Raw genomic sequence first — 27,047 nt, 5'->3', positions numbered from 1 at the left:
TGCTTCTGCGCTGCTCTTTAATAAACGAGGATGCTGATGGGTGCAGGGGGCTTTTCTCGACCTCGACTACTCGACTGCTGCACAGTTCGATTCCTCCACTGCTGGAGAAGTATCCAAAAACCACGTGTTGATTTGTTTTGATTGTGCGCACTTTCTGCGTTCTAGCTCCTGTTTTTTTCTGATTCCGCTTCTGAAGCTGGCCCTGCCTTTGGCTTGAACGCTTTGCGGCTTGCTCCCTGCGCAGACAGGCTCGGAGGCTAGTCCTAGTCTAATTACTCCTGCTCCACTAAGCCACCATGGTGGGCAGAGTGTACAAAGTGTGCAAACACTTTAAGTTTGGATGATTACCTTGATTTCTACATTTTAGCGAATCGATTTAAGTCTTTGTTTGCTTACGAGTCGGATGAGGCATATATTTTATGAGTGTATCGACAATTTAAGCATAGATAATAGGGGTTTGGCATTGGAATAAATAAGAGATTTCATTCATCTGGTGCACAGTTCGAATGCGTAGTTTTTATTTATTAACTTATTTACTATAAATGATTGACAGTGTACAAAACTAAAGCAAACGTAGAAGCACATAGTTCTAGATACGATTTTGGCTGCAGCATGCATGCGTAACATGCATTCTATCTCTTTTCTGATATTACTTGTTAGACTGTGAACTATTAGAAAATATCCGGTGTTTTCGCACCACTGTGACCACGATGCTCATTGAGTGCGGTGTGCTTCAAGCGCTGGCAGTTTCCTTCGGGTTTCGGTCGTGGGTTTGGTTTCGGTTTCGGTTTTCGGGTCGGATTTCATCCTGTTCGGTAAACGCCTGGCGGCCCACCCTGCTCCCTGCTTCCTGCTCCCTGTCGCCTTTGTCGCTGTCTGTGGCCTGTGCCTAACTTGCCAAATTAATAAATTGTCTGTAAAAACGCACAGCCAAAAGAAGATAGCAACGTGTATTCCTTGATTAGATTTGAATGAGTGGGGCGATGGCAGGCATTTGGGCAATGCTGTCCATGATAGATGATTGGGGTCCTGCTCCTGCTCCTGCTACTGCTCGCGAATCCGTGCCAGTTCAGCTACTGTGGCTACTTTCGATGGCCTGGGCCTTTGATGGATGCGATTGCTTTTCGCTCGCATTGAAAACTCGATTAATTACGCTAGCCGATGACTCTGGGGTGTGGGTAGCTCCACAGCTACGTCCTTCTGGGTTCCCCCTGCCTTTGGCTTTGACTTCTTATAATTTCCTTTGCATTATATTTCCTTTTTCAAACATAGTGTGTATGTGTGTGCTTGTGTGTATTTAGTACAATTTTGTTTGCCTGACGCTGATTTCATTGGGCCGATGTTGCCTGCGAGGCATCTCTGTGAAGTTGGAAATCTGAAGTCTGAAGGGTTTTCCTTTTCCTCCTCCCTTCCTGCAAAGCAAACACACACACTAAAAACACCGACAGGCAGAAAGAGAGAGAGAGCTAAAGTGTGTTGGCAGGGCTCGAATCATTTAATAGACATTTCAGCCGTGCTGCCTGGACTCTGTCCCCCCAGAACACATGCAAATACGGAAGTGCGGAAATTCGGAAATTTCGAAAAGCGTAACATGGGCCCCCGACTATGTCCACGTTTAAAGTTATTTTCTACATCATTGGAGGCCGCTCAAGTCGCCCCATCGGCTGCAAGACACGGGACAGAACTTGCGTCAATTAGGCCGAACCCTCTAACTCTGAGTTAGCACTCGCCACCTTCAACCATCCAAACACCCACTTATTTGCATAAATTCCCACGCTGCATACTTCGGGCGCCACAAATCCCCATTCCCATCGAGTGCAGAGCAAACAGGGGCAGAAGGCAAACAGAAATAGCCACAGCAACAGAAACAGAAACAGAAACGGCCACAGCATTGGAAGCCAGCGGCAGATGGCGGATGACCAACTGCATCCGAGGCTCGTTAAACAAGCACGCGACCCAAATCCGCAATTAGATCACGCCCGGCCACGCCCACGCCGACCCTTCTCCCCCGCCCGCAAAAACGAAACAAGCCCAAACAAAACAAATTCGGAGCCTAATGACATTTCATTTCCCTAGTCAAGTCTGGAATTGGATTGGTATTGTGTCGCAAATTCCCAGCCCATTCCCATTCCTCCCTCGCCTCGATCAGAGGACTTTCGGCGTCTAGTTGTCCTCTTTGATTGACGTGCATTTCCCAATTCCCGTTTCCCAGCCTGATTTATTGCAAGTTGTCTGGAAAACGACTGCAAACCTAATTCCTCACAACTATCCCTTCAGCCATATATTTATCATTGAACGAGAATCGTTTTCCAAGAATCGTTTTCCAAGAATCGTTTAAATTTTGGTCTGTAAATTTAGGTCGTTTTTTTAAATAAAATTCCTTAATAATAATTATTTGTATACATTTAAATAAATATAACAAAAATCTCTTGTTTAAATAAAAATGAAAACTAACTTTAAAATATAATTTTCAAATGTTCTTAAACGTTTGTCAGAAACACCCGTTAAGGCTCTTTGAAATAAATTCGTAATAATGACAAAACTTTGCTTGAGCTTAATTGTGTTTTTCAAAATAAGATGTATTATAAAATACCAGTCAAATGCCAACCCCACCAATTCTCTTGATTCTCCTCAGAGTTCTTTAAAATGCAACCAACGACACAAAAGCTTAAATAATGTTTTACTATTATTTGCAGATTGGTTCACAAGGCTCTGTCCACCTCCACCCTTCCTCTTGTCACCTGCCAGAACTGTTCTCTTTGCCATAAATTAAAAGAGGCACCGCGCAAACGATTACTTCACACGTCATTCGTTTTGACATTCGATTTGATGGCATCTGTCGCTGACAACAATCAACAGCAGCCATAACCACCACTCTTCCGCTGAAGCATCATCATCAGCAACATCAACATCAACATCAACATCAACATCAACATCAACATCAACTACTCGAGCGACACACATCCGAATGGGCACGTGGGCGTATACGCAATATTAGCATTCGGTATTGAATAGGCGCAGCTATTAATTGGTTCAGCAGAGCTGGTATGAAAAGAGGCTGCCCTCGGTCCGTGGCTTGGTAAGCAAAGTGTATAGTAAGTGGAGCATAAAATGTGCAGATCGAACCGGAATAACAACACCAACGGCAGCATCTACACAAATCACATTGCAAAGCCAAGGCAAGTGAAGTGTGTTTGCAAGGAGGCGCTTGGGCGGAACAGTGACAACATCGTTTACGTGTAGTTTACACTTCTTCAACGCTCCAACCCAACGCCGTGACCCTAACGCGGAGCGGGGGATGGGGATACTCCCGGTTAATCCACACAGACGTGGCACAAACCTGACAGACTTCAGTCCACCGCCCACCACCTGCCCGGCCTTTGTATTCAAATTATGTACGTGCCTAAGGCGATAGCACAAATAGCGAAAATAGTTGCCTTCCATCAGCATTTCAGTCCGTTTAATCAGCCGTGGCGCTTTGGGGGTGGCAGGAATTTCAGATTTTATGGTGGGTGCATAGGCTCCATGGGCTCCATGGGCTCCATGTGCTCCATGGGCTGCACGTCCCTTCCACGTTCTCCGGTAGTGGCATGCAACTTGTGACTTGTCTATGACAGCCACATTGACGGCTCTGCACAAAGCGGGACGGGGCTCAAAGATAGTAGCAAAGCAGTAAAGCAGCAAAGTAGTCAGAAAGAGAGCAGTCCGATGTCTTGTCAGCTTGCGTTTGGACAGGCAGTCGAGCGGGAAAGTCTCACCTGAGTCCTATAAGCCAAAGGCACACAGCGGACGGTGGCATCGACTAACTGGCCTCAAAAGCAACCCCACTGTAGCATCATTCCAACTCATTCTTCTTTGTGCTGCTCTTTGGTTTGTTCAGCCCCTGACCAAGGGCAAAGCTAATGTTCCCCAGCAACTGCGGCGGTTATTTCATCATCGTCTTTTTCCCAATCGAATAGCAGGAGCCTCATTAGGTTTGATTCGATTTCGTTGACAACATACATCCTTCCGTTCCCAGCAGCTTCCTGCCTTGCTCTTCCACATTTACTTTGTATGTGACGCCACGTCATCCTACACGTCCACGCCCACACACGCCCAATTAGCCCGAAGCCAAAACAAGATTTGCTGCGATTGGGTTAGTTGTCGTATATTCCACACTCGCCATGACATCAGCTTGAAGACTGAAGACTGAAGACAGAGCGTGGCTCAGACAGCCTTGACTTTGGCCTTCTCCAGCTGCTGCGATTTCACTGCAATGGAACGGGGATGGGATAGCTTGAGTTTGAGTTTGAGTGGGGAGTTGAGTTGAGTTGAGTTGAACCCACCGGTAATCAGGGCGTCCGCATCGCTGGGAGCAGGAGAGAGCAGGGAGTCGGACAGGCCCAGCACAGTGGGCGCCTCGTCGTCCTCGTCGTTCTGCTTGTCCTTGTCCGCCCGCTGGAGAACCTGTTTGCGCAGCTTGCGGAGGTAGGCCGCCTTGTACTCCTCGCTGGGCTTGCCACCTGCTCCGTAGCTTACCTCCAGCACAGTCAGCGGAATCACGGTGGAGGAGACGGGCACGAGATCTGGCAAGGGAATAATGGCGGGATAATGGTCCATGGCGTGATTCATCTTGTGCTGTAGCACTGTAGCACCCACCTGCCTCATATTTCTCGTCGGGATTCAGTTTGTAGAGCATCGGATGGGCCAAGGCGCTGGCACAGGCCAGCAGCAGCAAAAGGGGCCGAAAAGCCATGGTGATCGTTCGCACTGTCTAAAGGCCACGCACTTACTGACACTGACAGCAAGATCACTAGTTAAAGTTGCCCTCAGCCAAGCCGCATTTGAGTTCAAATTTAAATTCGAGTAATTCACCATTGTCGATATTTATAGCACTCAGCTTATTTTATTAATTAATCTTGGCCGTAACCAAGCGGAATTTTAGTTTTAATTTAAACTTGCGAAACTCACCATTGGCGGCAAAAGTCAGCTCACTTCATTGAGGTCAACGAAATTTGTAGCATTTAGCTCAATTACTTAGTCTTGCCCTCAGCCAACCTGCATTTGATTTTAAACTTCAATTTGAGAAACTCACCATTGACGGTCAAGTCATCGCAATTAGTAGCACTCAGCCTTGGTCAGGCGACAAAACCTATCGATGCACACTGGTAGAGAACAGTGTGGCCGCACATTCATTAAGTTAAAATCCATAGGCCTGCGAACATTTTAGTATTAATTATATCGGCTTACCTATCGGTCTGCCCACTTTCGACTCCTTGTATCGATTTCTCATAAGACTTGTTATCGCCATCAACCCTTGTTTTCATTAGTAAATTTACATTTTTTTAGTCCGACCAGCAAATTAACTAAAAGAAAAGCGACTAAAGCCAGAAGCTAAGTGACCCCAGAGCGGCAAGGCAGAGGCAAAGGAAAAGCATGAGCTGAGGCTGAGGCAGAAACCGATACCCATCGCAAGCGAAACCAAGGGCAGTCAGTGGTCCAGGCAGCGACACGGAAGCCACCACTCCAGGTCGGACCCACGCCTCCGCAGGAGCAGCATCGGCAGCATCAGCAGTAGTAGAACAAAGGAGCACCACCACCAGCATCGCCAACACCACCACCATGAGCACCGTGTTCATCAACTCCCGCAAGAGCCCCAATGTGCTGAAGAAGCAGGGCACCGACCAGTGGGTCAAGCTGAACGTGGGCGGCACCTACTTCCTCACCACCAAGACGACGCTCTCACGTGACCCAAATTCCTTCCTCTCCCGCCTGATTCAGGAGGACTGCGACTTGATATCGGACAAGGTGAGTGTGCTTGCTGTGTGCCCTGCATTTATGGCCCTATTTATAGCCGCAGTAGGCTGAGGTCCGCCTAATGACAGTAATAAGCGCCAGTCCAATTCCAATCCAATGCAGGTCATGCAGCGGAAGCAGTTGGGGACCGGTGGGGGATGGGGATCTAGGCCAGGGTTCGGTCAAAAAAGAGCACACGAGAGAGTGTCCTACATTTGGTGCAGCTGCAGCTGCAGCTACAGCAGAGGGTGTTCCAGTTAGCTGTGGCAGCAGGCCCTGATTTAGCTGCTGGGCCGACGAGTCCTTGGGCCGTCGAGTGGGCGGTGGGTGGTGCACCACACCCCACCTCCAAATAATCATCATGACAATAATCACAAACAAACATTTCGCTAGCTCCGCAGCCATAAATCCACTGTGAACAAGCAGCGAGACAGCGAGAAATTCCAGAGGCACACAGGCTTTGTATAAACAATTCAGACGCCACACCCCCCCGCCCCATCCAGAACAGTTTTTATTAAAAAGTTTTTTGTTCTCTGTGTGATTGAGCGGGGCCCGCGCCTTTTGCTTTTGCTATTGATTAAATTCCGTGCTCACCACCCCCACACGCCCGCCAATTAAGGCAGCCACCCCAGCTCAGCGCAGACCAGCCATTACCTTGCCTAAACGGGCGCTTAAATTGTTTGGGGCCAAAAAAGACCCTCGCCATTTGCTATTCACCTTCTGTCAGGGCAAAGAGATGCGGGTGTGGTGTGGTGTGATTATCGTTGTGGCAGGCAATCAGCTGCAGGTGCAGCGGGGAAAACTTACAGGCAAAGTCAAAGTCAGAGTCAGAGTCGGAGTCGGAGTCATTGCCAGTGACAGTCCGCTTCAGCCGGGAGTGACACGTGGCCAATTCATTACGGATGCAGTGACTAATTCCGCGTTTGGTTCGCCTGCAGGACGAGACAGGCGCCTACCTGATCGACAGGGACCCCAAGTACTTTGCGCCCGTGCTCAACTATCTGCGTCACGGCAAGCTGGTGCTCGATGGCGTCTCCGAGGAGGGCGTGCTGGAGGAGGCTGAGTTCTACAACGTGACGCAGCTCATAGCTCTGCTGAAGGAGTGCATCCTGCACAGGGATCAGGTGAGATAAGACCAAAGCCAAGCATTCGGTGCAGTCCCAACTGACTCAAATACGTTTTCAGCGACCGCATGCGGACAAGAAACGCGTGTACCGCGTGCTGCAGTGCCGCGAGCAGGAACTGACCCAGGTGAGTCCCTTCAGCGGCGTACCGAAGCAGCAGCAAGCCAGCTCTATTCTTCTCCCTCCGCAGATGATCTCAACGCTGTCAGATGGCTGGCGGTTCGAGCAGCTGATCAGCATGCAGTACACCAACTACGGGCCCTTCGAAAACAATGAGTTCCTGTGCGTGGTCTCCAAGGAGTGCGGCACGACAGCCGGGCGAGAGCTGGAGCTCAACGACCGGGCCAAGGTCCTGCAGCAGAAGGGATCGCGAATGTAAGACAATCCACCATCCCACCATCCACCACAGAGCAGCGACCACGTGTTCTTCTCTCGCTCTTTTTCGCTGTGTTGGCGCAGTCTTGTGGCCATTAAACGACGGAACCGCAAGTCGAAGGCCTGCATATATGTATTTATTGTTAAAGCGAGCGAACCGTGGACCTTGGTCCGCTGCGCTTTGCTAGCAACGCACAACATTTTAGACTTAGACTGTATCTGTACATACGGGTTTCGTAGAACCTAAGAACCCTTGTCTGTGACTGACGCACTCTTTCTCTCTCTCTCTCTCTCTCTCTCTCCCTCTCTCTCTGTTCAATTACAGTCTTGGAATTTAAAGGCGTTATATGTATTTATACGCAATCCCTAAAAACTAAATCCGAACTCCCCGTCATCGACAAACAACTAACAACTCATTCCCGATCGGCAACACAATCAGAGTCAGCCACACCGACACAACACCAATTGGATGCAGCCCAGGAAGTCATAGCCAGATCAGCCAGCTCCAGCCACTGCACAGCAGATCAGTCACCCACCACACCACACACTGGATACACCACACACTGGATACACCTCACGAGATCAGATCAAAGCCAGACTCACACAGATCACCCACCAAGATCAGCTGGAATCACCCAAGCAGAGACTACGCATTATGCATCATTTGCATTCGATACAAAGTTAACAGGTACCACTGCGATTAAATCTCGCCTCGGTGCCGTTGTGCGCTTGGCTTGGCTAATTGCAGCACTGTGTGCGGGCGTGCATGTGTTCAACTTATAGTAGACCAGATAGACCCGACTACGCGACAACCAGCCCTGCTTCGATGCGCCCCATAGTCAGACTCAGCCTCAGCTTCGAGTTTCGAGTTTCAGCTTCGCTTAGAGAGGATGGCACGCTTAAACCAGCCACGTCAGACAGCTGGGGCACTCATTAAGCTAGGGATATACACATTAGCGGGAGTTTTTAGGGTTAGTCTTAGTAGTTTTTATCGTGCTTACAATAACAGCCCCGATGACGCAGCGGACACTTCGCTGGAGCAGTCGCGATTCCGATTCCGATTCCCTTGGTTAAGCAACAGACTTACAGTACCTACACTAGGTTCAAGCTGCATTTACGAGTCCTGTGTCCGCATCCCCGTCCCCGGAATTTAGAAAGCCGATTCAAGCGTGTTAGTTCCGTTTTGTGAAGACCCGGTTTTACTACCTTGAGCTTTAAATCAAGCAAAGCAAAGATATCATCTTAAGGAAATCAATTGAATCACGACTGAAATTATGTGAACTTGCACTTAAAGGAAATACATACAAATTGATAGTGGGGAGCCATGTAAAATGAGAAATATTAAACGAAAAACCTAATCGGCGACGTTTTGTACAGACAGGCATGATATCTATAATACGATAAGTACATGAATGTATATAATTTTAAATAGTTACTAATTTATACACGAAAAAGAAAACAGAAAACAAACAAATTGATAATGATCCAGAACGTCGCCACCTACTCGTACCCATTTTGTATCCATTTTGACTTATTTTACGTGCACGGCAGTCGAAGTGCAGATTATATAGAGTATAACTTATGCTTACGAGGATTATTTTGGCGGAGAGGTGAACCTTTACACTAGCAAGTAGACGTACCGCAGCGCCCGAGTATGCCGGACGCAGTGTCCGGCACTTAGCAATACAGAAAAAGGCAACTGCAAGTAATACACAGACACGGCAACAATTGCTAAAGATAATACGATAACCTAACCCCCTACTATAACCCCATAAGGATGTACTCACCCCGAATCCGAACCCGCTCTGTACCCTAGTTACAGTCGCAGCTGCAGCTGGTGCTGGACCGGATTACCCCCTGTCCAGGCCGTCTGACAATCCCTCACACACAATATGAATATATATGAATAAACTTGGATCCCTTTTTTAAAAACACTGTTTTGAGTTCTGTAACTGGGTAGAAAAAATTAAAATTTTTGGCTTATGCCTTTTTTTTTGTGCAACAACTCGAAGTTACAAAACAAAATTTTAACGCGGAATTTTAGAAATTAAGCTAAAATTAAGCTAAATTAAGCTTTAAAAGTATGCCTTTTCAAAATAGGACATATGTAACAAAAGTTATGGAATTGGAAGTACTGGCTTAGATCACTTTTCAACAATCCATTTTTGGAAAATTTATATTTCATTAAATCGCCCAGAAAATCGACACAAAATTTCAGGCCAATATTTTAACGCAACTTTTTATAAAATTAAAACCTCAAACGTTAAAAACTGGAACTTTTTTTTAAATCGAATACGAATCAAAACGTGAACAAATTTTGCTGGCAATGAAATCAGGCTGAAATGAATAAAGAATGATTTATATTATAAGATTAGCATAGCATTAACATTTTGTAATGAACTAAAGTAATATTTTTTGGGTAACAATTTTTTTAAATGACTTAAAATGTCGATACTATCGATGATTCCTGCGAAATATCGACAAGATGAAAAAAAATTGATGATTTTCCACCTCCATTTACAGTTTTACAGTTAGCGGCACGGAATCTGGGCACACTGCCGTGGAACGAAATTTAAATAAATTCCAGGACTTGGAAACGCACGATGCCGTTTTGAAGGCGGAATCTGAAGCGGATCAGGATTAGGCGAAACGCCAGGAGCACATGCAACTCACCACCAGCAGGGCGTTCCTTGGGCGTGGCGGCGGAGCGTCTGCAGGAACTGATCGCGGAGTTGCGCTCGAGCGGGCACCACGACCTGTTGCGCCTGTAAAAAAAACGTCTCAAGCTCTCCACCTTTGGCTAGGAGCATGAGCAGCTGAAGCAGCAGCAACCCGCTCAGAAGCCCCGCTTCTGCAGCCGCAAGAACAAGGTGCGCAAGTTGCGATCGCTGGCCAAGCCACGGAATCAGGACGTGGTCAGTGAGGGGGCTGCCAATTCCCGGGAGCGCCTGCTGCTGGTGGGCAACCAAGACTACGGTTGCCTGACTGGGGACTCGGGCGGATATGAGTAGCCCTCCGATTCCAAACAGCCGGCCCGAATGAAGCACTTGCGACAACTGCAGGCTAAGGTGAGGATATCCGCCTTGCATTTGCTCGTTCTACGGCTACTGGCGCGTCCTCGACGGCACCGCGGGGGGCAGGACACCAATTCGCACTGCCGAGCCCTGGAGCAGCGTCAGGATCTGGCCGCCCACTTTCCGCTGGTGTGGCGCTCGCTGCTGGAGGCCCTGTAGCACTCAAATACGCTGGACAGCTTCGAGGAGTACGACCACCGGGATGCACTACATCAGCAGCTCTGAATGGCCATTGCTCGCATTGGCCAGCAGCTCGGTTCTGCCGGCGATGCAGAAGTGGCTGGAGGAGTATCACCTGGAGGAGGTGCGGGCCATGTCGGCGCGTCGCATTCTGCATCGTTCCCGAGCAGCGGGCACCGCTCTTCACCTACAGCACCTCAAGGCGTAGGTGACCACTTCTTGGCCTTTATCGCGTAGGATCATCCATTGCTCAAGCCGGGATTTCATACACCAAGAAAGAAAGCCCACCTCGAAATCATAAAAACAGTTGTATATATTATTATTAAATGTACAATGGGCAAAAAAAGTTTACGAACATTTTATATAAAATTTCAGTGCGAGGGTATAAAATAAAGGCGTTGCAACAACAAATTCAAAGATTTCTGCATATGAGTTACCAGGCGACCATAAACGTCTAGCGAGTGTAAAACGATCAGCTGATAACTTAGATCAAGGCTTTTTTAGAGATGGTCACGTGCTTACACATTTTCGGCAAGCCCCATTCAAATACAAGCGAATTGATTAATTTTTCGTGCCTATCGTGCCAAATTCGTGACACGCACAAAGAAACAACGTTGTTGCCCATCTCTAGGCAGCGGCTGGCTCCGATGCAACGGTTGTTTTTCCAGACAACTAGCTTCCTATTGGTCAATCACTTAGGGCAATCATATTTATGGCGGCCATTTTAAAAAAAACAACCGTTATTGCTGTTGTCTAAAATTACTAGATGCTACTTGCTGCGGATTATGTTGGCCTGGTGTTTGAAATCCAGAAAGATTTGAATTTGATTGAGAGACATGAATTTGGTGATGAATTTTATCTATGAACTGATGATTTCTGATTTCAAACACCAGGCGAACAGAAACCATTAGCAGGTAGCCAAAGTTTAATTTTTTCGTTTCATTAGGGATGGGCGCGTGAAAATTTATTTCGTTGCTCCAACAACAAATATAAGGGGCACTCGTGATTTTTCGTGGCTGGCGTGTCGAACCCGTGACACACACAAAGAAACAACGTGGTTCCCCATCTCTATGCTGCACTTGTGTCAGAAGCAACGGTTCTTTTCCAGTGAGCTTTCTTTCTATTGGCCAATCGCTGAGGGGAAATATGCGATTGACAACCATTATGAAAAGAACAACCGTTGTTCGAGGCTGCCTAAAATTATCCGCAGTTACTTGCTACGGATTATGTGCGCCAGCTGAAACCTAGTAGTCACCTACTGGACTTCATGTTTGCCTGGTGTAAAATGATCGAAAAATGAGCTATAAAACGATCAAGTCCGGCTTCTTGTTCAATCTGGGCACCATTTTGTCGGTCAATTTGGAAGATTTGTCGGGTTCAGACACCAGGCGAACAGAAATGTTGGTAGGTAGCTGCAATGTCAGTGAGCACAATGATCTGCTACCCAAAAGTATGCAACAATTTTCTTGAATAGGATGTTGCAACTGCGATCTTTGTTTTGGCTAAAACACAGGGATAACGTGGCCTTAGTATGGAGTGTCGTACCCCGTTGAACTCGTAGAAAGATTCCCCATCGATTGGCATTCAAACATGTTATTTTTTTTTCCAGCAAAAAAAATAAAAATCTCTTTTTGGAGTACAAATTGATTGATCGCGATCGGGAAAAAAGTGATTGGGTTCGCTGGCTTGGGTCCTCAGGAGTACGAAACAGTAACTCTGTTTTTATGGGCGTCCTGTTTTAAGTGAGTTAGCCTGCAAAAACACTTTTTTAAGCAATATTCTTTGAAAGTATTTTTGCAGGATATCTCGGCTCATATGCGACCCTAAGCCAAAGGCTGGCTGTTTTGAACTGCTGGGGACATGAGGTGGAGGTTCTTATCACTTCTTTCTTAATCCGCTCAACAAAAATTTTTATCTGAATCAATTTTCTAGAGGTAGAGTTTGTGCGACACTGCTGCTGCTTATAAATTGGCGTTTACATTAAGCATCATAGATAGGAATACAATATTTTTGCATTTAGATAAAACTGGATTATGTTCGTGCATGGTGTTTGGATCATTCAGCTGCCACTTCTGCTTCTCGGTGGTTATTCTCCAGTTGATCTGCTGCCCATGGTGGACTCGCTCATGTGGAACTGGATCAGGATAATCAAGTACGTGGTTGTGGCACCCACAATCTGCAAAATGCTGGGCTTTAGCGACTTTACTGGATTCTATTCGGATTTCGCACTCACCGTGTAGAGAAGCGTGCAGTCCACGTTGAAGAAGCCAGCGGCGCTGAAGTGGAGCCGCTGGTGGAGCAGCTGCAGCGAGAACTGGGTTATCTGGGGAATCGGGGACTATTAATGGGAATCTTTCTTGGTCAACTTAATTACCTACCAGAGCGTTGTGGCACTCATTCCCCAGATCCACGTTTACCTGATGCAAGCACAGGGCCAGGCGAGTGGCCTGGAAAGGAGATAGAAAGAGTTAGAAAGACCAAGGCACGTTATTGTCGAGTGCCCCGACAATTAGATAAAGCTTAAAAATTTCAAAATAAACATCCCGAGGTTAAGACGTTCATACGGACGGACAGACAGACATGCGGACATGACAAGAATATATAAACTTTATAGAGCCTAAATCACTTGTGTAATCTTTTACTCTACGAGTGACGGGTATTAGTCCCGGATCTGATCCTTCCTACTCACACACTGGGCCGTTCGGTCGCAGAGCAGCGAGAGGACAAGCACGTTGCCCAGATGGGGTGCCGACCACACAGCGCTGGCCACGATCTGCAGGATGTCGAAGGGGGAGGCCGCCGACTGCCGAAAGTTGAGGAACATCCAGTAACAGTTGGAGGTGATGGCCAAAAAGTCGTTGCCCACCTGCATCAGCATCGAGATTCCGTAGCAGCGGTTCAGCAAGGCCACCAGAGCCCACACCCGTTGGTATACTAGCCTCACGGCCACCAGCCGGTCCATGGCCACCTGCTCGAGTTCGGCCTGCTCCTCGGGCACAGGTTCCAGCCCGGGGCTTTTCTGTTGCAGCTGGAGGTGCTGCAGGGCCACCAGGATCACGTCCAGGCGCTGGCGCACGATCTGGACAGCGGTGAAGATTTGAAAATAGCGAAGGCCACACACGAGCAGCGGCAACAGGTAGTAGATCCAGTAGATCGGGAAACGGTGGCCCGGAGCGAGCAGTTTGGCGCCCAGGATGAGGCTCTGGCTGACCACATAGCCCCACAGGATCCATACGGCCCAACGTGTCGTTTGTCGGCGCATCAGGAGGCGACCGGCCGCCACGTCCACCCTCAGGGCCTTGGACAATTGCCGATCGATCTCGTCCAGCTCCACGAAGAATTCCCGCTGCGCCTGCCGCTGCCACAGTGCCTCCAGCAGGGCAGCCAGGTGTGCCACCCGCATGCCCACCAGCTGGATGAAGTCCACCGTGTGACCAATGCTCGTGATAGTAGTCTCGGCGCCCTCCTCCTCCTCTTGTTCCTGCTGTTGCTGCTTCTGGCCGCTGCTCTCCTGAAAGAGACCGTAGGCGGTAAAACCACTGGCCACCGTCAGCACAGTCCAGCCGTAGAGCTCCAGCCAGCGCGACCGGCGGAGCAGGAGGCCCTCCGTATCCGGCGGGGCGGCGAGGCGCCATGGCCACAGGTTGCACACTTGGCAGACGCGGTGCACCAGCTCCAGAGCCCTCAGCGTGTCCATGCCGAGTTCCAGCTGCTGTCTGCCGCGTGTGTAGCTTGGTGTCGGTATCTGGGAGGGGCTAGATATCAATTAGATTAGCTTATCATTACTCTGTTCCATTAGTCAAGTGCCCATCTAACTTTTGGTTCGACTAATCATGGATAACTTTTTTTTTCGGCAGTCTAGTGTTCCAGGCGAACTGAATGGTTTTAGGATTCGACAACACAAAGTTGATAAAGCAAAATTTAAGGAGAAAACATAGCAAACAAATATACACGCGGTTCGAACCTAGATGAATGTATCAGAGAAATAAGGACTTCTACTTAGACATATTCACTGAATTACAAAATTAGCGCTGCCATTACGTCAGTGGATTCCGGAAGTTAAGATTAAGTAAGTGCAAATATAAATATATCCAAGAAATTAATAAATACAACAACAATTTATCAACTACCCAAAGGAGATACACCTTACTTACCACTTTTCAGCAGATACGGAAAACTTAAAAAAAATTAATAAAAATAAACAATAAATAAATTACCAAAAGCGGATACAACAAACTTACCACTTTTGTGCTTTTGTCATCCGGGACCAAATGATTACAGGACAGCTAATCCGAACACCGACTTTTGACGACTGCTTGTGGACGGGTTCTTGACCAAATGGGTTCGAATGCCGGATTTGCTAAGTGGCCATCTATCACTATCAATTAGGCCACCGGTTCGATGTCAGGTCATCAATCAAGCATTCCAAGGTGGGTCTCTTCTGAAATTAGCCAGGTAAAAACTGGATGGAGACGGGAACCTGCAACTGGGGGATTGAGACCGGGACCGCGAAGGAGAGTAAAACGCACCCGAGCTTCACATAAATACGTTTATTATAATTTCAGATTTTGTTTTGGAAATAGTTCTTGAGATAAGCTTGACGTTTCATAAAATGTAATACATATATATTTCTTCGCGCTAACCTCTGCCTGTGATCGGATCTTTGTGCTGGCCCGCTCTATCCCTGTCTACCTTCTCCTCGACTCGACTCCTGATCCTGACTAGTCATTCCGTGGCTTTAGCTATGGCTATATCCGCATCCGCCAGTCAGCGATACTTCGGCTCGGCTCGTCTCGACTCTTGTTTATAACAATTTTACTTTCTGCATGCACTTGCTGTACTAATGATTATATAGAGCACACACACTCTCACACACGCACACACAGACACAGACACTCGCCACACACTCGTGTGCGTGTGCATGTGCGTGTGTGCGCGGGGGTGTGTACATTTAGTGTATATTTGATTTAAATCGAAGCTGCTAAAAAGTAAAAGCAAATTCAACAAACAAACTCTCATAGGTCGTACATATCGTATTTGATTCTTACACTAATATAAGGTATGATGCAGATATCTGTTTGTTCTCTGGATATAAGGCAATGGATACATGTGTAATTTGTGTGGGTAGTGTATAGTCTGATCTGATTGATCTGATTTCGACGAAACTTAAGTCGCAAACGAACGGGGGAAAAGTTAACAAGTTTTTGTTTTAATTTTCATGTTTTCATATCTTAGGGAAAATTCGTTTTGTGAAAGGCAAAAAATGTCTTCTGGCTGGGAGAAGAGTTCTTTTTTTTTGGGATTTCGTTTTAAGCAACATCAATACGCTCAAGTACATATATATATATATATATATATAGTGTATATAGTTCATGTGTGAGTATTCTTTATCTTTACCTACTTCGGTTTAGTTTATGTTTTGTTTCGCTTAGCGCACGAATTTGGAAAGAAATGAATATTTAGTAAATGTCATCTTTTGTTTTTTCTCGGTTATAAATTTAAAATCCTTGAAGCGGAGACTGCAATGCTACTCAATAATCGAAAGACGCATGATCGGTATTGGCATTCAAAAGCCCAATCCCATGTGCTGCTGGTCGGACGGGGAACGCGATTTTGGATTGCGATTGGGATTGGGATTGCGATCATAAGGCCCAATAAACCTTATCGTATCCCCCGCCCCTCTTAGCCCTACGTGTGTATAATTTTGCTTAAATTTTGCTGGTTGCTTATCAAACGGTTGTAGACTGGACGGTAGCCAGTTGACTGTTTTCTGTTGCTGCCTGCCTGTTGCATATTGCATGCTGTATATTGCATGTTGCATACTGCATATTGCATACTGCATATTGCATACTGCATATTGCATGTTGCATACTGCAGCTCCTCCCGGATCTGTTGCTGTTGTGTATATAAAAAGCAACTCAAAAATATACGCGTAGCCTAAAAAGTCTGTCTCGAGTGTCTATAATTTATAATTGTAACTGGCTCTTTTGGACTGTTTTGCTGTGGCCTCGAATTGCTTGTTCCGTTTTGTGGTTACCTTGTGGTTACATTGATTAAAATTGCCTGCTTCTCCTGCTTTTGCTGCATATTTATCTTGTTTGTTTGTTTGTTGCAAATTTGTTATTCTATGACTATGAAAAAGTAAAAAAAATATAGAAAAATAACCTTCATTCACTTTGTGTACTTCATATTTAATCGTATTTAGTTATGACTCTCTGCTCATCCTCGTATTTGTCTCACAATAGCTGTTTCAGTGTTTGAACCATTCCACCCCAACCCACCCAACCTAAGCTTCCAAACTAAGCTAGTCCCACCCCGCTACCATCCTAACCCTTGTTATCCCTATATTGTAAAATCAGCATTCGTCGTCGTCCTTTCGTCCAACACCTCCTTATCATTCATCTGCGATCCTTCAGCAACAGCGTCATATCTTAAACGTGTTCTCAAGACTACCCCTCCCAGTTTCCTGTTCCCATTTCTCAGTTTCAGTTCAATCCTTTTCTTAGAGCTCCCCTATGTGGAAGTGGAAGTGTACGTATATCGGTTGCTATAGCTATAGCTGCTCGGATTTCAAGTCTTTCTGCGGCTGCCTGCTGTAACAACGGAACCAAACGCAATCTCAAACAAAACGAAACTGTGAGGATGGACTACGAAAACGATTGGAAATAGCAATATCTCGGGGGAGGCACATTATCAGGGTTATTTATCGGTTTGCTTGGGTGAAGGGTTCTTGTTAATGTTAATGTAAATCGTAATTTAAGTCGCTTGCTAGCCTTCAACATTTGATTAAGTTTAGTCGCTTATGATCCTAGGGCTACATAGCGCTCGTACTTTGCAGGCCTTACACTTGCAGTTAGTTAATCTCGCCTTAAAACTCGAATACCTCTGGTATGCGAGGGTTCGTTAAAGATTCGATTAATACGTTAAACATGAATATTAATTTCTTTAAATATATAGTGTGTCTTCTCATGCTTTCTTGCTTTGTCATTTGTCGTTTGTCATTTGACATTTTGTTTTGTTTTTCCTTTGTATATTTTAGCTATGCGGTTTTGAAAACTATTTTGATCTTTGGATTACTAGGCAAGGTAGCTTGACGTTATTCAATGAAAGCAATAAATAAGTGTATTCTTCTTCGCGAACAGTCCACTGCATTGCACTGTTTGGTAATTAATCGGTTGAAACTAAATATCAATTAATTACGTAGCTTTTGGTTGGCAGAAATAAGTCGGCGGCGAAAGCTCAATAGGCGGCATTGACAAACAAAGTGGCGTCATTCGCGTGACCCATACTCCGCCATATCAGCCTGCGTCCGCTTTATTTCTAGCCATATTGCATTGTCTTCATAGTCATTCTCATCCTGTTGCTGTGGTCGTCATCCCCGTCCTCATCCTCATCCTCATCCAGAGTCCGAGTCCAAGCACTTTGTAAGCCCACATGGACTCGATCCTCTGGCAGTGCTCCACTCCTTCTCCTGCTCCTTATCTGCTGCTTTGGTTGGGTGCGTTACGGTTATGGGCTGGCTTAGTCATCGTCGAATGTAATAAACAAGCCCGTGGCCTAGAACTCCAGGCGGTAGGCGGAGCACGAGGTTTCGTGGTCCTGCAGGTTGATGGTGCAGCGGGAGGCGGACGGCGAGAGGTCGATGCGGTGCTTGGCTAGCAGCTCCTCGTTTTCGGCCACCCAGTAGCCCAGTACATCGGTGTCGTACGTGGGTATGATGGTGACCTCTGTAGATCAAGTAAAAAGATTTGAGTGCCCGGCACTAAAGAGCAAGGCCTGCAGATCTACTCACCCAACTCCTTGTCCTCCCAGGTCTGTTTGGCCTCCAGCAGCGCATCGTACACCTGGCGACTGGGCTCCGTGCCGGAGAAGACGTAGTAACGGGCTCGCACCCGCTTGAAGAAGTCCACGTGGGCGTAGTAGGAGTTGCCGTTGTGCGGGACGTATGTGAGGTCCACGTAGACGGGCGCCGGCTTCTTGGCCGCCTTGTTGGGCGATTCGCTGCGCTTGCGCAGATTCTTCTCGTTGTTCAGGCGCGTTTTGGTGGCCACCAGGCGGCGCTCCTTCTTGGGCGTGGTGCGGATGTCGGCCCCGCCCTCTACGGGCAGAGGTGCTGGCGATGGCAGGCCCAAGGGCTTGCCCCACTCCTCCAGACGGTCCTTGGGCAGGGCTCCAGTGGAACTCGTTGTGGATGTGGTAGTGGCTACAGTAGTGGTGGCGGCGACGGTGGCGGCTTCCTCCGGCTTACTGCCCACGGTGGCAAAGCCACTCTCTGCCACACGGGAGCGCTGGACATCGCTCAGCGGGAAGCGCTGCCGCTCCGCTGTGCTGCTCACGATCTGCTCCATCTCCTCGGCCTTCGAGGGCGAGTACGAGTACTTGGCGGTGACGGAAGACATGACCTCGGCGCCGCGCGCCTGCACGTGCTCCTCGAGCGCCCGCTGGAAGTCCTTGTCGGCCTGATCGAGGAACTTGTGGCCGGCCCAGGTCTGGCTGGTGCTCTCCACGCTCTCCGACGACTGGCTATCGCCGGACGGGGCGGCGCCCAGGATGGGAATGGGCTCGGTGCTGGGCTTCAGCACCGCCGTGTCGAAGCTGTCGGGCAGGGCACCGTAGAAGGAGGTGGCCATGGGGTCGACCGTGCGCGGCAGCAGGATCGAGCGCGCCGTCGAGTGCTCCTCGCTGCCGTACTGCGGCGGAATGTCGTCCTGGCTCTCGTCTCCGTCTCCCTCACCCTCTCCGTCGGCGTCCAGGTCGGAGCGCTTGCTCACGCCGGAGCTGGAGAGCTGCAGCTCGTAGCTGGTGGCGCTGCGCGGGGATCCCAGCAGCAGTTCCTCGTCGTCCTCGCTGCCAGGAGTGCTGGAGCGGTGCATGCCGCGCAGCAGGGCCACCTCCTTGGGCAGCAGCTGGTCGCGCTCGCTCTCGCTGGTGGTGCGCGTGGTGGTCACCACCACCTTCTCGCTGTCCGGCTCCGAGCTGTCCGTGGTGGTCACCGTCTTCTGCTCGGTCACTATCTCCTTCCCGTCCGCCGAGATCACCTTGGTCACCGTGGTGATGGTTGTGGTGATTATTTTCTCTGTGCTGCCGCTCAGAGCCGTGGTGCTCTCGAGTCCACGCAGCTCGTGAAGCTCGGGCAGTTCCACCTCACATTCAGCTCCGGCCGCAACTGCTCCTGCTTCTGCTAGCATCTGCTCCTGTTCGTGTTGCTGTATGGAGTGAAATAAGGAAATTCCTTAAATCAACTTTTTTCACTAAGCTAACCAATTTAAAAATAAATACGGTCCCAGCAAACAATTAAGTTGTAGGTGGTGCCATCTGCAGAGTCACTACTGCAAACTAAGATCCAGCAAACATTTAAATTTATGTTAATATGTTAACTACCAAGATATTAGTTCGATTTGAAACAGTTTTGTGTGTTTCGCTAGATATTGATCAAATAAACAAACACAAAGAACTGGGCAAATCTCTGGAATTTATAGTTTCACACGAACGGATAGAGGAAATTGGCTAGATCGACTCGGCTTTTGAATCTTCTACCTGTGTAGAGCGGGCTATTCACAGTCGAATTCAATTAATTTATTTAATTTTGTTGGTATATCACTTGCTTTTGCAGGCAATATATAATAAGTTAAGACCGAACCGAACATGTTCATCGAAAAAATTCGCATTTGGATGGCGTGCTTAACATTCTTTTCAACGAATTTATTATACCCCTTCACTCTTAGGGTAAAGGGTGTAATACTATAATTACAACTTTCTGTTGTGACCCACCTGAATTTCCAGAGACTTCAGCTCGTCCTTGGTGACGCGCGGGAATGGCGACGTGGGCTTGGGCGATGACTCCGGGGTCTCTGTGTGCGACTCGCGCCCCAGCGGCGTGGGAATGGACTGGCTCTCCGAGGTGAGGGCGCCGGGACTGGATTTGCCGCTGATATCCTTGGGCGACAGCGGTCCCGAGGAGGAGACGATGCTGGCTGCGCTGGACTCGCACTTTCCGCCACCTGCTCCGGCTCCAGCTCCCATTGCAGAGCCACCAGCAGATCCCGACGAGCTTGATGGCTTGGCGCCGGGACTGACGGGCGCCGTGGGCGGCGTCTTGCGATCTGCGGGCTCAACCGGGATCTGATCGATTTGTGTGAGCGTGATGGACTCCACCTTGGAGGCGAAGGTCTTGGAGCTGCTGCTGGTGGTGGTGCTGCTGCTGCTCTGCTCACTGGACTGCAGGAGAGTAGTGGCCTTGCTGGTGGTGGTGGAGGTGGAGGTGGCCTTAGTGTCCTCCATTTGATCGTGCTCCTCCTCGGCGAGCGTGGCAATTGACTCTATGTCTTCGGAAGGCTTGTAAATACTAGTCATCATGATGGTAGCAATGGACTTGGAACGGCCCTCTTTCACACTGGCGCGCTCGTCGTCTTCCTCGTCGGGCTCCTCGTCCTCGGGATCGCTGTGGGTGAGGCGGCCCTCGCTGGTCTGGCTCAGCAAGGACTCCCGACGCGACTCGTCCGTGCCCACGAAGAGCGTCCGCTGGGTGCTGCTGGCGGTGGCCTTCTTCAGGCACTCCTCGGCCGTCTTGGTGGCCTCGGCGCTGAAGGTTTCCTTTGCGGAGACGATCTTCTCGGTAGCCAGAAACTCGGCGACCGTCTCCTTGAGGTTCTCGTCTTTGCTGAAACTGCTGGTGCTGGTTTCCTTGGTATCCCTGGTCTCTTTGGTTTCCCTAACCGACTTGCTGGTCTGAGCGGTGCTGGTCTGAATCTCGCTGACAATCGACTCCGATGAGCACTCCTCGGACTGCACCAGCAGCTCCTCGAGCTGGGATGCTGATGCGGTGCTGATGTCCTCCTTTAAAAGGCTGCTGCTACTGATGCCTCCCTTCTCGGCCAGCAAACTGGAGAGTGATTCGCGCCGGGAGCTGTCCTCCACCTTGAGGCTGCTGCTCAACGAGTCGCTAGTGGAATCCTCTCGCAGCTGCACCGACTGACTGGAGAGGATTGTGGTGGACTTGGTTATCGAAGTGGATTCGGACTCCACACTCGACTTCTCCTCTGACTTTTTGCTCTCCACAGTTTCAGTGGTTAGTGAGTGAAGAAGCTCTTTCTTAGTGCTAGATGCTTGGCTGGAGATCTTGATGTCCATGTCGATATCCTGGCTGGCAACGGACTGGGGGCGCGATGATTCCTGATTCTTGTGGCTCTTGGAGGAGAGCACGGACTCGCGTCGTGATCCTTCCTTGCTTGGAACGGGGGATGACTGCTCCTTGGTCTGGCCCTCCTCCTCCCCTGGTTGGCTGGCCACTGACTCCGGGCGACTGACAGCAGATACTCCCTGCCGTAACTGCGCCTTCTCCGACTGCTCGACCTTGTCCTTCTCCTCGATGGAAATGGGGCCGGACTTTTGGTCGGGCGATGACTTCTCGGACTCGATCTCCGCCTTCACGCAGATCTCCAGTGCACTCTTGTCGCACTCCTCCTCTGTGTCGGCGGTGGACTTGAGCTTCTCCTCCAGCTGGCGTTCGTCAAAGTCGGGTATAATGTCGGTGATGTCCTTGTCGGACTTCAAAACCTTGGCCACGTCTGCCACAATTTTGGCCACTTCTTCCTCGCGCGGCGAAAGCGGTCGCATCGGCTGGGCTGGCAGGATTCCTGTCTTGTCGCCATCACTGGGCGGCGAAGAGCGGTGCTCCTCGTCCTCCTCCTTGATGTCGTGCAGTACGGGTTCATCGCGCTCGCAGATCGTGACCGTGAACTCGGGCGAGCCCACGGTGGTGATGTGCGTCTCACGCAGCTCCGAGAACGTACCCAGATCCAGGCTGCTCTTCTCCTGACCACTTTCCGCAGTGACTATAGTGATTTGCTCGGTAACCTGCTCGGTTGCCTTCTCACTCACATTCTCGGTCACCTGGTGCTCCTTCTTTTCGACTGTGTCCAAGGCAGTAGAGAGCAGGCTGGTCACGCTGCTGATCTTGGTATCCAGAACGGAGCTAATCTCTGTCAGTTGCTCCCTGCTCTCCTTGCTCACCTGCTGCAGGGTCTCTGTTACAGTGCTTTCCACCTGCTTCACCGAACTCTCGATCTTCTCTTCCACCTGCTTTACTGAGCTCTCAATCATCTGCACTTTCTCATCCACCTTTGTGGCGAATGATTCGAAAAATGACGATTTAGTTTCCTCAATACCCAGTAAGTCTGCTTCTGCTGATGCGGCGATATGCTCCTCCACAACCTCACTGGCCTCCAGGATAGGAGATGCCTCGTCCACGGGGCTGGAGGCTGTGTGCCCCGTATCCGACTGGGAGAGCTCCGCGGGTTTGGAGAGAGCAGCTGGCTGTGCGGAGGACTCAACTTTTACTTTCGAGAAGTCGCCTTCAGCCACATCAATGGGACTCGACAAAGTGGGAAGCTTGCCTTTGCTTTCGGTTGTCACTTGGCTTAGTGGCAAAGTCAAGTCAGCGACAGAGCGTGGACCTTCTTCGATGGGAGAGGAGGCGGTCTCGGCCACCGAAGCAGGACGGGATGCTTCCTTCGAGGCAGCCGGCGACTTGCCTGGACTTATGATGACATGTGATGACTTGTCGTCCACTGACTCGCGACGTGATGCCTCCTGCGATGCTTCCTTGGGTGAGGCGGATGGCAAGTCACTCTTTTTACTCGCAGCCTCTACACTCTCAGTCACGGATCCGCGGCGCGAAGCTTCCTTTGATTTGCCATCAATGACCTCTTCTGCCACCGACTGCGGTCGGGAGACGTCTGATTTTACACTCTCCGCGACGGACACCGGTCGTGAAACTTCCTTCGAGGCTGCTGTCCACTCCTCGTCCTTAGCACTTTCCGGTTTATCACTCTCGGCCACAGATTCGGCACGACTTTCTGGTCTTTCAGCTTCGTCTTTAGCGCTCTCTGCCACGGACTCTGGTCGCGATGCTTTCTGGGATGCCTGGGGAGATTGGTCACCCTTGCTGCTTTCCGCCTTAACGCTTTCGACCAGGGACTCTCGCCGAGATGCTTCCTTGGACTTGTCGGCTTCATCTTTCACACTTTCCACAACGGACGCCGGTCTGGACGTTTCTTTAGATGCCAGAAGTGATTTTTCATCCTTATTACTTTCCGCCTTGGTCCTTTCAGCCTCATCTTGTATACTTTCTGCAACAGATGCTGGACGGGAAGCCTCTTTGGATGCCAATGGAGATTTTGCAACTGATTCGGGACGAGAAACCTCCTTCGACTGGGCAGCATCTTTCACGCTTTCCGCCACCGATATCCGTCGAGATGATGCCTCATCTTTTGTACTTTCCGCAACTGATTCCGGTCTAGACACTTCTTTTGAAGCCAACGAAAACTTATCGTCCTTTACACCTTCGGATGTTACACTTTCTTGGACAGATTCTCGTCGGGATGGTGCCTTGGATTTCTCAGATTCATCTTTCACGCTTTCCACCTTTGATTCAGGCCGAGATGGTTCCTTGGAGTCCTTGGTACTGTCTAGCTTCGTGCTTTCTGCAACCGACTCACGTCGAGAGGTTTCTTTGGAATTGCCAAACTCATCTCCGACGCTCAGTGCGACTGATGGTGGTCTGGATACTTCCTTTGAGGCCTGAGCAGACTTTTCCACTGAACTGCTGGTTTTAATGCTTTCTGCAACAGATTCCCGACGGCTTTCTGGTTTTTCAGTTTTATCTTTGACACTTTCCATCACAGAAGCAGGTCGAGAAACTTCCTTCGACGCAAACTGAGTTTTTTCTTCTGGCTTGGTACTGTCGGCGACTGAATCTCGGCGGATTGCGGTCTTGTCGTCTTCATCTTTGACGCTTTCTACAACGGGTTGTGGGCTAGTTTCTGGTTTCACGCTTTCACTTTCTGCATTTTCAGCTGCATCTTTAATGCTTTCTGCGACGGATGCTGGTCGAGAGGCTTCTTTTGATGCCAGTGCTGACTTGTCGTCCTTAATGCTTTCTGCAATAGATTCCCGTCGAAAAGCATCCTTGGATTTTTCCGCTTGATCGGACTTCTCTGCTTCGTCCTTGATACTCTCCGCAACCGATTCCGGCCGGGAAGTTTCCTTTGAAGCAAGTGGGGACTTTTCGTCTTTCGTACCCTCGGACTTAATGCTCTCCGCGACGGATTCTGATCGGGATGGATCCTTAGATTTTTCCTTGACACTTTCCTCAACGGATCCGGGTCGGGGGGAGGCTTCATCCTTGGAGCTATCTGGTTTATTGATTTCGACAAGGGAATACCGGCGGCTTTCAGATTCCTCCGGTTGACCCTTGATGCTCTCTGCAACTGATTCTGGCCTTGAGGCTTCTTTGGAGAGCACCGGGGACTTATCGTCCTTGGTACTACTTGCTTTAAGGCTCTCAGCAATCGACTCACGTCGGCTATCCAGCTTTTCGCCTTCGTCCTTTAGACTTTCTACAGCAGAGGCTGGTCGGGACACTTCCTTGGAGGCAAAGGGAGACTTTTCATCTTTTATAGACTCCCGCCGGGATGGTTCCTTTGATTTCGCAGCTGACCCTGTTGGGGACTTTGCATCTTTGGCTTCTGGCTTTGTACTATCGACGACCGATTCTGGGCGGCTTTCAGGCCTCTCGGCATCATCTTTTGGACCTTCTGTGACGGACTCTGGCCTCGAGACTTCCTTCGATGCCAGTGGAGACTTTTCATCATTAGTGCTCTCTGCTTTAGCGCTTCCTGCTACAGATTCTCGGCGGGATGGCTCCTTTGATTTCTCAGCTTCATCAATATCGGCTTCTGGTTGAGAGTCAAGAGCTGGCTTGGCATCAGTTTCCACTACTCCTTCCGAAGGGCCCTGCTTAGTTGCTGTCCCCTTTATGCTTTCTGAAACAGATGGTGGACGCGATGGTTCCTTTAGTTTCTCGGCACCATCTTTAAGAACTTCCGCTACCAGCGCAAGAGGGGACTTACCATCTTTTGTGCTTTCCGCCTTAATGCTTTCTGCAACAGATGGTGAACGTGATGATCCCTTGGATTTTTCGGCTTCGTCCTTAATGCTTTCCACTACCGAGGCCGGTCGGGACGTTTCCCTAGAGGTCTGCAGGGACTTTTCGTCCTTACAAGTCTCGGACTGCACGCTCTCGGCAATTGATTCGCGCCGAGACGGCTCTTTTGAGGCAACATCGTGCTTGGCACATTCAGCAGGAGATTCTGGGCGTTCCTCTGCCGGAGATCCAATAAGGGACTTGGGAGCCTCGTCTACCGGACTCGATGCTGTCTTCTCAATGTCTACTTTGGAAAGCTCAGCTGGTTTGGTTGGGCCTGAAGTTGGGGAGCTTGTGGGGGTGGCTGTCTGGGGGAAATCGCCATGAGCCACATCCACAGGACTCGACAATGTTGGGAGATTACCCTTTGCGTCAATATTCAAAGGTAACACTCCCTTTTTCTCGAATTGTGCGAAGTCGTTCGGTGCTTCCTCGATGGGCGATGATGCTGTCTCTGCCACTGATTCCGGGCGAGAAGATTCCTTAGAGGCACCTTGAGACTTAGATTTGTCATCCTTTGGGCTTTCGTCCTTGTGAGTTTCTGCAATTGACCCGGTCCTCGAGAGGGGCGATTTTTCATCCTTGACAATCTCTTCACTTGCGCATTCTGCAGGGGAATCTGGTCGGGATACCAGCTCCTGAGCAGACGGTGTTTTTGGAGCTTCGTCTACAGGAGACGAGATCGTTACAGCAGCAGCAGCCTGCGAGAGCTCGGCTGGCTTGGCAAGAGTGGCTGTGGTTGAGGAAACAGAAGCGACGACATGAGAAAAGTCACCCTCGGCCACGTCAACAGGACTCGAGTCCGTTGGCAGTTTTCCTCCTGAGCCCGTTTGTAAACTGAGCGCGAGGCTAGCCCTTTTCACGACTTCGATCTCCGAGAACTCCAAAGCCGCTTCCTCAATTGGTGATGAAGCAGTTTCAGCAATTGACTCTGGGCGGGACGCTTCTTTGGGGGAGATGGAAGACTTCAACTCGGCCTCAGTAGCGACGGCAGATTCGTGGTCACTTGCCACAGATACTGGCCTGGGCGAAGACTCCTTTGAAATTACGGCAGACTTTTCAGTCGGCGATTCGCTTCGAGAGGGATCTTTCGACTTGTCGTCCTTGACGCTCTCAGGCTTTTCAAACTCATCTTTAATGCTTTCAGCTACAGATCCTGGCCTTGAAACTTCCTTTGAGGCTAATGGTGACTTGGCAACCGATTCCCGACGACTTTCTGGCTTTTCAAGCTCATCCTTACTGCTTTCAGCTACAGATCCTGGCCTGGAGACTTCTTTCGAAGCTAATGGGGACTTGGCAACCGATTCTCGACGACTTTCTGGCTTTTCCCCTTCGTCATTTACGCTTTCGGCAACGGATGAAGGACGCGATTTCTCGTCCTGGAAGAAAAGAAAGAATATATATTTATGTATTTAGTCAAAAATATAATTAAAATAAAATAGCCCAATATGACCTGAAACATATTAAGCACAGAACTACAAAAATCGAATAATTTATTTTAATGATTTAAATTTTATCATATAATTTAATTTA

The 27,047-nt window shown here is 49.1% G+C and overlaps 4 protein-coding genes across 7 annotated transcripts in view; 1 reads left to right on the top strand and 3 right to left on the bottom strand.

Annotated features, from left to right (window-relative positions):
• Nucleotides 1-4,126: 4,126 nt before the first annotated feature.
• On the bottom strand, nt 4,127-4,781 carry LOC108135899. The gene is made up of 3 exons (XM_017256816.2): nt 4,639-4,781; nt 4,326-4,565; nt 4,127-4,250 (listed from the first exon to the last, which is right to left on the bottom strand). The coding sequence occupies exons 1-3, from the start codon at nt 4,733-4,735 to the stop codon at nt 4,207-4,209; spliced, it is 381 nt and encodes a 126-aa protein (XP_017112305.1). The 5' UTR covers nt 4,736-4,781; the 3' UTR covers nt 4,127-4,206.
• A 485-nt stretch (nt 4,782-5,266) lies between these two features.
• Nucleotides 5,267-9,206, top strand: LOC108135894 (BTB/POZ domain-containing protein KCTD5). The gene is made up of 5 exons (XM_017256811.2): nt 5,267-5,787; nt 6,714-6,899; nt 6,961-7,026; nt 7,090-7,274; nt 7,600-9,206. Exons 1-5 carry the CDS (start codon nt 5,602-5,604, stop codon nt 7,610-7,612), a joined length of 636 nt encoding a protein of 211 aa, XP_017112300.1. The 5' UTR covers nt 5,267-5,601; the 3' UTR covers nt 7,613-9,206.
• A 2,816-nt stretch (nt 9,207-12,022) lies between these two features.
• On the bottom strand, nt 12,023-14,852 carry LOC108135891 (putative gustatory receptor 2a). The gene is made up of 4 exons (XM_017256807.2): nt 13,218-14,852; nt 12,907-12,975; nt 12,762-12,851; nt 12,023-12,704 (listed from the first exon to the last, which is right to left on the bottom strand). Exons 1-4 carry the CDS (start codon nt 14,223-14,225, stop codon nt 12,615-12,617), a joined length of 1,257 nt encoding a protein of 418 aa, XP_017112296.1. The 5' UTR covers nt 14,226-14,852; the 3' UTR covers nt 12,023-12,614.
• Nucleotides 14,853-15,063: 211 nt separating this feature from the next.
• Nucleotides 15,064-27,047, bottom strand: part of LOC108135884 (microtubule-associated protein futsch) — a 48,809-nt gene continuing 36,825 nt past the window's right edge. For 3 of the 4 annotated variants that reach the window (XM_041707118.1, XM_041707119.1, XM_041707117.1), the window contains exons 8-10: nt 20,300-26,893; nt 18,321-19,734; nt 15,064-18,255 (exon numbers count right to left, since the gene is read on the bottom strand). In XM_041707118.1, coding sequence (XP_041563052.1) covers nt 18,086-18,255; nt 18,321-19,734; nt 20,300-26,893 — 8,178 coding nt within the window. In that variant the 3' untranslated portion in view covers nt 15,064-18,085. The remainder of the gene's footprint in view (nt 18,256-18,320; nt 19,735-20,299; nt 26,894-27,047) is intronic. The other variant, XM_017256789.2, reaches the window with a different exon arrangement.

The sequence above is a fragment of the Drosophila elegans genome, unplaced genomic scaffold, assembly GCF_018152505.1.
Source record: "Drosophila elegans isolate 14027-0461.03 unplaced genomic scaffold, ASM1815250v1 contig_149, whole genome shotgun sequence".
Classification (NCBI taxonomy): domain Eukaryota; kingdom Metazoa; phylum Arthropoda; class Insecta; order Diptera; family Drosophilidae; genus Drosophila; species Drosophila elegans.
The sequence above is the reverse complement of the archived record's forward strand: the minus strand, read 5'-3'. Positions and strand labels throughout refer to the sequence as shown.